A 13031-nucleotide genomic window follows, 5' to 3' on the forward strand; every position below is an offset into this window, starting at 1 on the left:
AATGATATAGTCAAATGTCTTGGTCAATCAACAGAAGGGTCGTTATTTGTGGATGACTTCTTGATCTGTTACAGATCTAAGAACATGCACACGATAGAACGACAACTTCAACAGAGTTTAAACAAACTACAAAATTGGGCAGACGAAAACGGCTTCAAATTCTCTAAATCCAAAACTGTGTGCATGCATTTCTGTCAAAAACGAAAAGCACACAATGACCCAAATCTAACACTCGATGGCACTAGAATTCCTGTTGTTGAACAGACTAAATTTCTCGGCCTCATTTTTGATTCGAAACTCTCTTTCATACCACATATAAAGTATCTGAAGGATAAGTGTTCCAAGGCGTTAAACATTATACGAGTCCTTTCTCATACTGATTGGGGAGCGGATCGTGAAATGCTTTTGCGCCTATACAGATCACTTATTCGAACAAAACTGGATTATGGTTCTATGGTATACGGGTCAGCGCGCAGTTCGTACCTTCAGATGCTAGATCCAATCCATAACCAAGGGCTACGTCTTGCCCTGGGAGCTTTTCGAACAACACCTGTAAAAAGCCTGTACGTGGAAGCAAATGAACCATCCCTTTATGACAGAAGAATAAAACTTTCATTACAATTTGCAACTCAATTAAAATCAAACCCTAAAAATCCTGCTTTCAACCAAGTATTCAACCCCAAATACCAAAACATATTTACGCAAAACCAAAAACTTCTGCCAACATTTGGTATCCGAATTTTGAATTTCCTGCAAGAACTCAACATAAAATTGACGGACATAGCTGAATTTAACATATCTGATGTTCCTCCGTGGACCATTCAAACCCCCGATTTTAACTTTACATTACATGAGCGAGGGAAATCAAGTGTTATGCCCGAAGAACACAAATCCTCCTTTCGGGAATGCATTTCGAATTACCCTTCTCATACACAACTTTACACCGATGGCTCCAAAGAAGGTGAGAAAGTGGCAGCAGCCTGCTGTACTGCCAATACTTGCACTTCAGTCCGACTACCAGACGGCGCCTCCATCTTTTCTGCTGAAGCATGCGCCATTGGTTTGGCCCTCGACCATATCGATGAACACCGCATTAAAAAGGCAATTATTTGTTCAGACTCTCTATCTGTCCTACAGAGTTTACAGTTACGAGATCCTAAAAACACAATCGTACAAAACCTTGCTCATCGAATATCTCGTATATTAAAAAAGTCTAAAATAACTTTACTATGGATTCCGAGCCATGTCGGAATAAAAGGCAACGAATTTGCTGACAGGGAAGCAAAAAATGCATTGAATCTCGAACAAACAAATATCAAACTACCATACACAGATTTTAAACCTACTATTCGTACAGCCATTCAAAATGAATGGCAGAAACGCTGGTCTCTGGAGACCAACAACAAACTTTTTAAGATACAACCGAAACTTAAAACATCTATTCCCAGTCGGAAAGATCGTAGAGAGGAAGTTGTCCTCGCTCGGCTCCGCACTGGGCACACATATCCTACTCATTCGTACCTTTTAAAACGAGAAGATATACCTTCATGCCACGCATGTGACACTCCATTTACAGTGGAGCATTTTTTAATAGAATGTTCCGATTTTAAACACATTCGTGATAACTACTTCCGAGTCCCGGATATGAAAACACTTTTCAGTTCCGTGGATTCGAAGGCATTATTTAACTATTTGAAAGACATCGGTCTATTTTATAGACTCTGATGTCTTTTAACCCACCTTATCCTTTTTGACGTTATATATATATCGCATATTCCATATCATCTATTCGTTATCTCTTTTATTATTTTAACCCCCTTTTATTATTTTTAATTATCTACACATACAATGCGAATACTTTTAAAATGAACCATTTTATCTGATTTTATCTTCGCTATTCACATGTTTGTTAAAAAAGTAAAGTGAATAAATAAATCACCATGGCCCTAAATGACCACAGCCGTCGATGGGCCGTTAAACATAAACAAACAAACAAACAAACAAACCTCCATGCTAAATTAAATCTTTGACTTGAGGAAAAAACGGACAGGGTGTCATTATTTCCCCGTTTCCCGCCCCCTAACTCTTGGTTCCCGCCCCTAACTCCCGGTTCCCGCCCTAACTCCCGGAAACCTCCTTCCCTAGCCCCCGGTCTCCCGCCCCCCTCCTTGAACTCGATGGTCAGGTGGTTGCGCCCCTCTCTTTCCGCACCTCACCCACTCAATAATCAGGTGCGCACCCCTTCCCCACCATGATTGAGTGACTCACCCATCCGGTGCCTGTGGGTAACTCAGGATGGGGAAGGAGGGGCGCGTGATCCTTCCCCCTTAGCACCCCACCCCATCCCGTCACCCAACTGGCGCCGTACCTATGCAATATTTGCGCTCATGAGTGGGTTTGGGTGCATATGGACTTTGTATGGTTATATTATTGATTGTATCAAAAGAAGGGTGATCATATTAATAGTATATGCTGTACTCTTGTGTTACTGTATATATGTTATGTTATATTTTGAATCGATGAACCGTAAGCCTCAAGTTAAGTTTAAAAGTACTTGAACTTGAAGACAACTGCTTTAATTTTGAGGCTTCCAAAGTCGTGAAATGCTTTCAAAAACGAAAACTGTTCAACCAATAGTTTTTTTGTAATAATCAATAGATATAGCGATTTTCAATAACGAAAATTAATCCATTTTTTTTTATAAAGGTAAATTAAAGTAGATTAGAAGTGCATTCAGCCATAACATACAAAGGAATTACGCAACTGTGTGGTAGTCATGAATATACGGAAGTGTGCCAAGATGCTTAAAAAACTTCACATCAAAACTGAAAAAAAAAGAGACTTTACAGGGTAATATACACCAATCTAAGGCCCGATAATTTGTTGATTTTATGTTGGAAAAGTGCTGAAATGCAACCTCCGGCCATCTACATATTCAAAAAAAATTCAGGGGGAGAACTTCCGTACCCCCCTTACGAGAGGGGGGCATCCATTCCCCCCTCTCGTGCTCTCCTCCCGGCTCCGTCCTATACGACCCTCGTTGGGCGGCCTGTGGCCGCCCGCACCCCCTGCGGCGGTGCACCACGCTTCGCTCGGCAAACACATTTACCGGGAGCGTGCCTCCCCGTTCAAAAAATCCTGTATCCGCCCCTGGGCATCAAAATCACATGCGAGAGGAGAAATCAGCGGCAGGATGACCTTCCTCGCCTAGCAAATGATAAGTAAAATTAAAGAACTAAATGTATGGGTCCTTTGGAAAAGAGCACGCACGGGTCAATACCTTAATTTCCAACCTCGTCACACTTTGCACCAGAAGTTGACGTAGTACGTACGTTGCTCAACAGATATAATGCGATTTGCAAAGTGAAACAATAAGCACGAGCAGAACCACCTCTATGGGGCAATGAAAACACGTGGATATCCGAAACGTGCACTCCAAAGGGTTAACAAACAATCTAAAAATAAAGGGAACACAAGAAATGTCTTATAATATACTAGAAGAATATGTCGTCGCAGAATGCATGTACAAAATCGGTTGCAAGAACTGCGATGTTTCGTGTATTGAAGGTACTAAAAAACGGATATTTGATAGGCTTTGTGAGCCCACGAGAAAGAAATTCACATGTCCGAAAGGAATCAATCAAAAATCCTAACATAAAACGTCATCCACACATGTGCCAAACGGCAATATCATGTTATTAGCTGGTATAAAACCTAAGGTAGTTTACAGAGTAAACTGTTCTAGCCCCGGATAAAGGCAGGAAGCCATTTGGTTTGTCGCAGCGAGTCGGTTCAAAACCGAGATGAGGGAACTCGTAGACCTCGCACATATATATAACATATCTCAAAGTTAAGGAAAATCTCAAGCTATGTATTGTCTATGGGAAATCTTAGACTTGAGGAAATTTCCTCAAGAGTTGAGATGTGTTATACAAGTAGGTATTTTACAAGACCGGCCTAATCGATTTGTGTTAACGATGAACACAATGGCAATCGAATGGACATATAGAAGCGTACAGATACGCTTAAGCTACAAACATAATATGTAGAAAATTGACATGTAGTATACATGTATATATATATTACCAAGCCATATCAATCATATATAAACGTCAAATAAAGAGCTGTCTTGGTAATGATATTAAATGACACATCTCCCCTACATCCTTATTCGTCTAAATATCACTTTCAAATGTCTATATAACCACATATTGACCTGTACGTTAACATCAAAGACACACGGAGTTTCGATTTCATATTAGATTTGATGAAATTGATCTCGATAATTTTAATTTGCTATTAGCTTTCAGGTTAAAAAAAATATTGCTACAAAGTGAGTTTAATGAAATTCCTGTAAAACGAGAATACTTGGTAAGACAGACTTGTATTAGCTTAGTTTAACTTAGTGTATTGTAAAGTCCTTAACCGCGGTTCTGACGTCAGAGGTCAAAATACTCATGTAAACACATGTGATGTACAAAACCATGCTATTTGATGTATTCAAAGTCTCTCGATCTTTTCAGGTGGTTAAAATATTGGCCACGTTTTCAACTCATATTTTGTTCCGGGCTCAGTGGCAGGAAGTGGGTGAGCATCAACACATGATAAACTAGAATTTTGTTTTTGTGAACAAAAACATATGTCTCCCCTTTTTAGCCAATAGGAAAAAAATAAATTAAGAAAGGACGTTCCGGGACAAGGGTTGAAACGTCTAGAGACTGATAGACCCATCTGGGTACGGGTTGGCAGCCCAAGGTGCAGTCCTTGCGAGAGGGGGTGGGGGGTTGAAGCAAGGTTGAAGTGCAGACTTGTAGAGTTACAGACGCAGCGCTCAGAAGTAATTTCTGGTGAGACGCAGGAGGACCCCAGCCAGGAGGCACCCCATAGTGTTGGGGACCAGAGTGTTCAAGCACATCCAACACAGCCAGCACGTAGGTTGAGGATAGAGTGGCCAAAGATGAACAACAATAAAGCTTGGAGAAGTTTAAATGCTGACTTACATACCATCCTAGAGTCGGCTCTAATGGGAAGCTTAGATAGGAAGGTTGAGGCAATGGGAACTATCATCTACACATTCTGCAATGAACGATTTGGAGTAGGAGGAAAGCAGAGATATCCTAAGAACGTAACTATCCTGAATAGAAGACAGGATAACATCCAACGGCTCAGACGATAACTGAAAGCAGTACAGGAGGGCAAGTGATATAGAGAGGATAGGATTACATCAGCTGCGGGACGACCTCAGGGAGAACTTGACAAGACTCAGGAAAGCAGAGCAGGTTAAGAAGGCAAGGAAGGATATAGCAAGGAAGAGGGAGTCCTTTATCAAAGACCCTTATTCGTTTACAAAGACACTGCTGGGAGTTTGGATAGTTCAACAGCAGATATTGAGCAACACCTGAGTGAAACGCACGGAGATGAAGATAGGGGCATTCCATTTGGGAACTGTCCACGGATAGAAGCAGAGGAGCCGCCAGAGTTTCCGTTTGACACCAAGGAACCAACTTGGAAGGAGATCCAAGAAGGCAAGAACTGGTTCAGCTCCAGGCCCAAGTGGAATTCCTTATAAAGTGTATAGAAGTGCCCATGGCTTTTGAGGAGACTATGGCAGTTACTGAGGAAAGTGTGGAAGAAGGGGAAGATACCAAAATGTTGGCAGAAGGCAGAGGGATGTTTTGTTCCAAAGGAGAACGACTCAAAACACATCGGGCAGTTCAGGACAATTTCCTTGCTGAGTGTTGAAGGCAAGATTTTCTTTGCAGTATTGGCAAGAAGGATGACATCATACATGATGACCAATGGATACATTGACACATCAGTACAGAAAGGAGGTATACCAGGCTTCTCAGGTTGTGTGGAGCATACCAGTGTGCTCAGCCAACTAATCAGAGAGGCCAAGTCCAGCCGAGGGAATCTGACAGTAGTGTTGCTAGACCTGGCAAACGCATATATATCAATGCCACATGAGCTGATTGAAGTAGCCCTACAACATTTCTTTATCCCGGAGCATATACAGGGAATAGTACGAAGCTACTTCAGTGGAATCCAGGTGCGCTTTACTGTCGGGGAGGATACAACATCCTGGCAAAACATGGAGAAAGGAATAGTGACAGGATGTACCATATCAGTCATTCTATTGTCATGGGGATGAATCTTATCATCAAGGCAGCAGGACGGGAAACCAGGGGACCAAGGACAGAATCAGGAATCTACCAACCATCGAATCGAGGTTTTATGGATGACCTGACTATGACTACCACCACACATGTCCAAGCTAGATGGGTTCTGTCTGCATTGGAGGAGGTAGTCTCATGGGCGAGGATGAAATTCAAGGCAAGAAAATCAAGGTGCATGATAATGAGGAAGGGACGACTGACACAACAGTTCAAGCTGAAAGTACAAGAAGCAGAGATCCCATCAATTGCGGACAACCCAATCAAGTACCTAGGAAAGTGGTTTGATGCATCACTGACAGATACCAGCAACATCAGCAGCATGCAGAAGCAGGCAATTGAGTGGATGAGGAAGATTGACATGTCAGACCTGCCATGAAAGTTCAAGGCATGGATCTTCCAACATGGACTGCTGCCGAGACTCATGTGGCCCCTGCACTATATGAGGTTCCTTTGACAACAGTGGAAGGACTGGAAAGATCCATCAGCAGCTACCTGCGGAGGTGGCTTGGAGTCCCGCCAAGCCACATCGTTGGTGGAGGAGTTCAAGGTAACAAAGGCCAGACTAGTGATGGCGCTGCGAGATTCAAAGGACGAGAAGATAAGAAACGCAGGAATCCAGACTATGACAGGAAGAAAATGGTCTGCAAGCCAGTCTGTGGAGCAGGCCGAGGGCGCTCTCAAGCACCGGGACATCGTTGGAGCAACCTGCTCAGGCCGGCAAGGGTTGGGGAAAACCCATTTTCAGGCGTGGGAAGGATCAGATGATAAGGAGAAAAGATCTCTGGTACAGGGAGAAATCCGCAGAGAAGAAGAAGGGGCCAGGAAAGCAAGGGCAGTGGAAATGGGCTCTCAAGGAGCATGGACGAAATGGAAGCTGCCGGAGCGAAAACTTACATGGACAGACATGTGGCGCTATGAACCATTGAGGATCCAGTTCCTGTTGCGGTCGGTATATAACACTTTACCGTCGCCAGCGAACCTTCATCTGTGGGGACTAGTTGAAGAGCCAAAGTGTCAGCTATGTCAAGAACGTGGGACCATAGGCCATATCCTTTCGGCATGCAAGACAGCGCAACACAGGGACGATACCGGTGGAGACATGACCAGGTGCTTCGGGAATTGGCAGATGTTCTCGAGGTGGAAAGGAAGAAGAAGAGACCACCTCGTAAGCACAAACCATCCTTCATCCGGTTTGTAAAAGCAGGGGAGAAGGAGACGAAAGCAACATCAGGCAACACTGGCATTCTGGAAGGGGCAGAGACATGGGAGATGAGAGTTGACCTGGGGAAGAAATTGGTGTTTCCGGACGTCGTACAGACAACGCTACGTCCGGATGTGGTGATATGGTCTGCCGAATCCAGGCAGATTATAGTCATCGAGCTGACTGTGCCCTGGGAGGAGCGGTGCGACCAGGCCAATGAGAGAAAGAGAGCCAAGTATACGGAGCTCATGGAACAATGTAGGGAGCGAGGGTGGCGTACTTGGCTGTTTCCTGTGGAGGTCGGATGCAGAGGGTTCCCGGCACGCTCAGCCTGGAAGACATTGCAGGCTGTGGGATTAGTTGGAAAGACACGCAAGACGGCGGTGCGCAGGCTAGCAGAGGCTGCCGANGTACATGTGAGTCTTGTTTCCTTCCAATATCATATATGCTGGGCACACAGAAATGTAAATAACGGTGCAATACTCATTTGTTAGCTTTGATTTGTTTTATTTCACCTTAAATACCTCTCCCATCAAGAGCCAGGGTCAAAGTCAGAGATCCACATTTGACCGAAATGACCTTGACCTTTAACCCAGTGACCCTGATCTTTGGTCAGTTGACTCATTTTCAATTCCGACCAACTTTACTTCATAATAGCATAACAAAATATTCATCAGTGAAAAATACAAAACTTGACCTTGACCTTGAACCTTAGGAACCCGTAACCTTGACCTTTGGTGAGTTGACTCAGTGTTAAGTTCTGAACAACTTTGCTTCATAATAACATAAGTCAGCTGACCCCTTGTTAAATTCCAACCAACTTTGCTTCATAATGTAATATCAAAATGTTAATCAGTGAAAAGATACAAAATTTGACCTTGACCTTTGACCAAGTGACCTTGACCTTTGGTCAAATGACTCCTTGTTTAATTCTGACCAACATTGCTTCAAAATGTCAAAACGAAATGTTCACCAGTGAAAGATACAAAATGTTACCTTCACCTTTGACCAAGTGACCTTTGATCAATTGACTCCTTGTTTAATTCTGACCAGTATTGCTTCAAAGTGTCAATACGAAATGTTCACCAGTGTAAAGATACAAAATGTTACCTTCACCTTTGATCCAGTCACCTTCACCTTTGGTCAACTGACTCCTTGTTTAATCTGACCAATTTTGCTTCAAACTGTCATAACAAAATGTTCCCCACTGAAAAGATACTGAATTTGACCTTAACCTTTGACCCAGTGACCTTAACCTTAAGTCAGTTGACTCTTTGTTAAATTCCAACCAACTTTGCTTCATAATGTTATAACAAAATGTTCATCAGAGAAAATATACAAAATTTGACCTTGACCTTTGACCCAGTGACCTTGACCTTCGGTCAATTGACTCCTTGTTTGATTGTGACGGACGGACGGATGAATTAGTAAAGGGCAACCGCATCTTCGATGTGGGGCCCTAATAACATGGAAGTTATGCCTTGGACAAACTTCGGTATCAAAATTAAACAAAAAGCCATAACTCTGTATATAGTGACGCACGAGACCTAATTCTAGTGCACTGCACACCTTCTGTGAGTGATGCATGTATACTTCAAGTTTGATTAAGATATCTTTAATGGTTTAGAAGTTATGCCGTGGACAAACTTCGGTATTAAAAATAAACAAAGGGCCATAACTCTGTATATAGTGGGGCACGAGACCTAGTACCAGTGCTCTTCACACCTTATGTGGGTGATGCAGGTCTATTTCAAGTTTGATTAAGATATCTTTAACAGTTTGAAATTAATCTCTTTCATTCGAAGGGGAGACATGATAAGCATGTACACTTTGTAAACTTAGTACAACGAACTACTCCCATAAAAACTTCGGTCTCGCTCTGCTCGACAATTGGTCTGCAAGGTACACCCCGTAGCTCGACGGTAGGATGCTAACTTCGCTTTAATTGTAGCAAACTCGAGATTTTGATATTATTATATGACCATTTTGATATCAGACCCCATATCAGCCAAGACAAGACAAGATTTTATTCTTTTTAACCACAATTTACATGTGATATTAAGAAAATATACAATGGGTACATTCAAGATAGAGTACGTGCTGTTTTAACCACGAGAACGGACTCTCTCTATTACTATATTAATATATATTTGCATATTTGAACTAGTAAAACTTTGTTATTTGTTGAAAAAGTTGCTGGAATTTTAAACAGTTTGATTGCCTGCTGTAATAATTTGGAATATACAATTTTCTTTCATTTGAAAAATTTGGACAATTAAACATATAATGAAATTCATCTCCAACTTCAGTATTACACAAATGGCATATTCTATTTCTTCTCTCTATATTTAACCATCTTCCTCTTTCTATTGGAAGTCTGGCATTGACAGTTCTAAATTTACAGAACATAATGGCTTTTTTTGTAGACAGGATAGTTAGATAAATTTTAGTTCATCTTTAAATAATTTATAATTTATTCCTTTGCTGGATTCATTTTTGTCAGAATCCCAATTTTGCACCGAGTGGTGATATGGGGTGTGATTGGGGATTAACTCGAGGGCTGATTGGGGGTGTGATGTCAAAATGGTCATATCATAAACTTTTTATCTTATGTTTTTTTTTCCTTAAAAATAAACAAAACATACACAAAAAAATATTTCTTTATTTTATTTATATTCATAAAAATGGTAACAAAAACAATGCTGTATATAAACAAAACAGTAACAATTATACGTAAACAGTCCACATTTAGATATTCTCAAATTCCTACAAAATGATATTCTTATTGAAATTTGGGTGGGGCTTTGTAAATCAATCTGTAAATTATTTTCTATGAAACCGCAGTTATTCCATGCCAACAATTCGTTTTTTACATTAAAAGTAGACAGCATTAAGCGGAAGCGGCAAAATCCGGAACTTTGGGAGGGGGTGTGATATCACTTTACTATGGGGTGTGATATCACTTTCAAGGGGTGTGATATCACTCCAAGGGTGTGTGATATCACCCGGGCTGAAATCAACTTGTGGAAATTTTAGACTTATTACACATACAAAAAGGGTGTTCTTATTAGTAAACATATGATAAAGCGTTGTAGCGTACATGTATGCTTGTATGCTCAAGCATGCTCAAGCATGCACTAGACTTTTCAAGATGATTTGTTTTTGTAATATACATGTACTTTTATTAATTTCTTATTTATGATTAATATACACCGTCCGTATCAATCATAAAAAAGGAAATAAATAAAAAATTAAATCTTTTTGGTCTTGTTGATATGTTATGTCTATACACATTGACAAATATCGAAGGTGTAGCTACTTAGTGAAGTACACAATTTAATATTATTCATTTAAAAAGTCGGGGTTTACCTGTTAATAATTAGACTAAACGGAGTTCCCAGAACACGGGCGATTGCTTTTAGGGCCTAGTAGATTTTGTCCAGCTCCTATGCATGCCCTCCCCCTCCTCCGGCGCCTCGCGCCTCGGACGCTCGACCATCCGTAGGCATTCACTCCGAAAAAGGATAGGCTATGCCACAGCTAGAAATTACTTTATCAAAATGGAATATAACTGATTTTAGTGGACATGAAGTTACTACGTATGTTGATATGTTTCACAGTCAAAATTCCACGTAGAAAACTTGGGGCGTCAATAAATAGTATACGTCACTGGCCTCAGGCGGGGGAAAAAATGCATAAATATGTAAAGATAGGCTTTTCCCATTAAAAAAATGAAAAACACATATTTTTTTTACTGACTTATATTTTGATGGGTTTGGAATATCTTATTGCACCCCATCCCTTTTTCGAAAAGTGGCTCTTAAAAAAACCGACTAATAAAAAAAAGATGCACCATAAAAAATAATTAGATAAAAAATCTGATGCTCCGGGTGAGGATCGAACTCACAACCTCCGCATTCCTCATCCTGTGTCTAGCACAGGGAAGGTACTGTCTATAAGTACGGCGCGCTAACCGATTGTGCCACCGGAGCATCTATGCAAGGGGGCCGCTCAGAAATTGAATAGTATTTCTTAGCGACAATCGATATTTTAGTCACCCTTTCTCGAGATACCATTTTGTGTATATGATATAACAATAACAACGTATTGACACGAAAATAAGTCTCTGTGATTTCGGCTTTTCGTTGATAGGAATATTAACGGCGGAAGGAAGCATTTACCGATTTGTGACAGCCCACCTGAGACGTCATCAATAAAGATGGCGGCGGCCATAGCAAAAAACTGTTGACGTTTATCTTGGACATTCTACATGGTATTTACTTTCTAATTGTTACATTTCCACTCTGCTGATCTAATACCCTTCGTAATTGATGGTCGTCTCATTGTAAACATTGTTACATATTTCGGGTTTCGTTTCATGGTTGGTTCATCCCATTTATTTGCCTGTGGCTGGCTGTCAACACAGGTGACAAGAACACAATTTGATATGTCGTGTACATTAAGCTCAATCAGGACAGTGTGTTAAAGTCTGTCATATCTGATATGCGGTTTATACAATACATTGTACATAAAGGCAATATCCGGGGACCGTGCATAGAAACTGTAACCTATGAAAAAATACAGAACCTTCTAAACAAATAGATTCATTCACTAATGTGCATGATTGATTGTACATTGGATTACATTATTTATGTATTTTTTTTAAACTAAGCGAAATATTTTCAATGTTTGTTCCAAATGCAATTTATTTATATAAACCCTATTTCTTAGTCAGTAAATGAAAATATGTACCGTTGACCCTCCCCGTTCAACGTAGAGAGCCCTATGGCGGGGAGTAAAAGAACCTGGGTTGGTGTTAGAAAAAAGGAGGGAATAGTGTAAAAGATGAGGATTAATTAGGTTGCCTTACAAGTGACAGCTGTAGGGAATTTCCCTTTAGCTCAGAGGTAGAGCATCTAGCTGTAGAGCCTAGGGTCGCGGGTTCGAGCCCAAGCAACGGCATTATCTCTATCACTTTTCTTCGGCCTATAACACATGTGTCTCTTGAACCTCTCTCGAGTGGTGGCTGTGGCAATACTGTCTTGGAGGTTGTTCCAAAAACATGTGGTAGAAGGGGAAAAGGACTGCTGATGAGTTTGCATACGAGAGTCAGGCCTGGAAGCGTAGGCTGTGACCTCTGGTTGTTGTTGAGGCACTCCTAGCTATAGGTATCAAATGTGGCTGTGATATGGTATAGCCACTTGTCTGTTGATTCTGCAATGATGATTCTGTACAACATTGTTAGCTTGGACTGCTGTCTACATTGTTGGAGTGTTTCCCACTGGAAATTCTTGAGCATAAACGACACACTGCTCATTGTTAGCTCACCTGCCCGAAGGGCAAGTGAGCTTATGTTATGGTGCGGCGTCCGTCGGTCGTCTGTCCGGCGTCAACTTTTTACTTTAAACAACTTCTTCTCAATAACCAAAAGGCCCAGGGTACTGATATTAGGCCTGTAGGATGCTGGGATGAAGGGTTACAAAGTTTGTTCAAATAAATGACCTTGACCCAATTTCAAGGTCACAGGGGTCAAATATGTTAAAATCTTCAAACAACTTCTTCTCAATAACCGAAAGGCCCAGGGTACTGATATTAGGCCTGTAGCATGCTGGGATGAAGGGCTACCAAGTTTGTTCAAATGAATGACCTTGACC

General features: G+C 41.2%; 2 protein-coding genes and 1 non-coding gene across 12 annotated transcripts in view; 2 read left to right on the forward strand and 1 right to left on the reverse strand.

The window, feature by feature from the left end:
- The first annotated feature begins 6147 nt into the window (after positions 1 to 6147).
- On the forward strand, positions 6148 to 9812 carry LOC110443281. Its single transcript, XM_021487416.1, has 4 exons — positions 6148 to 6507; positions 6637 to 7121; positions 7220 to 7793; positions 9804 to 9812. The coding sequence occupies exons 1-4, from the start codon at positions 6148 to 6150 to the stop codon at positions 9810 to 9812; spliced, it is 1428 nt and encodes a 475-aa protein (XP_021343091.1).
- Positions 9813 to 11259: 1447 nt separating this feature from the next.
- Positions 11260 to 11369, reverse strand: Trnai-uau. The gene is made up of 2 exons: positions 11332 to 11369; positions 11260 to 11295 (listed from the first exon to the last, which is right to left on the reverse strand). It is a non-coding gene; the product is annotated as a tRNA-Ile (tRNA).
- A 14-nt stretch (positions 11370 to 11383) lies between these two features.
- LOC110443277 (TATA element modulatory factor-like) overlaps positions 11384 to 13031 on the forward strand; it is a 33980-nt gene continuing 32332 nt past the window's right edge. For all 10 annotated transcript variants that reach the window (XM_021487402.1, XM_021487407.1, XM_021487408.1 and 7 more), the window contains exon 1: positions 11384 to 11650. The gene's annotated coding sequence lies outside the window, so the exon portion shown is untranslated. The remainder of the gene's footprint in view (positions 11651 to 13031) is intronic.

This window comes from Mizuhopecten yessoensis, unplaced genomic scaffold, assembly GCF_002113885.1.
Source record: "Mizuhopecten yessoensis strain PY_sf001 unplaced genomic scaffold, ASM211388v2 scaffold716337, whole genome shotgun sequence".
NCBI classification, from domain to species: domain Eukaryota; kingdom Metazoa; phylum Mollusca; class Bivalvia; order Pectinida; family Pectinidae; genus Mizuhopecten; species Mizuhopecten yessoensis.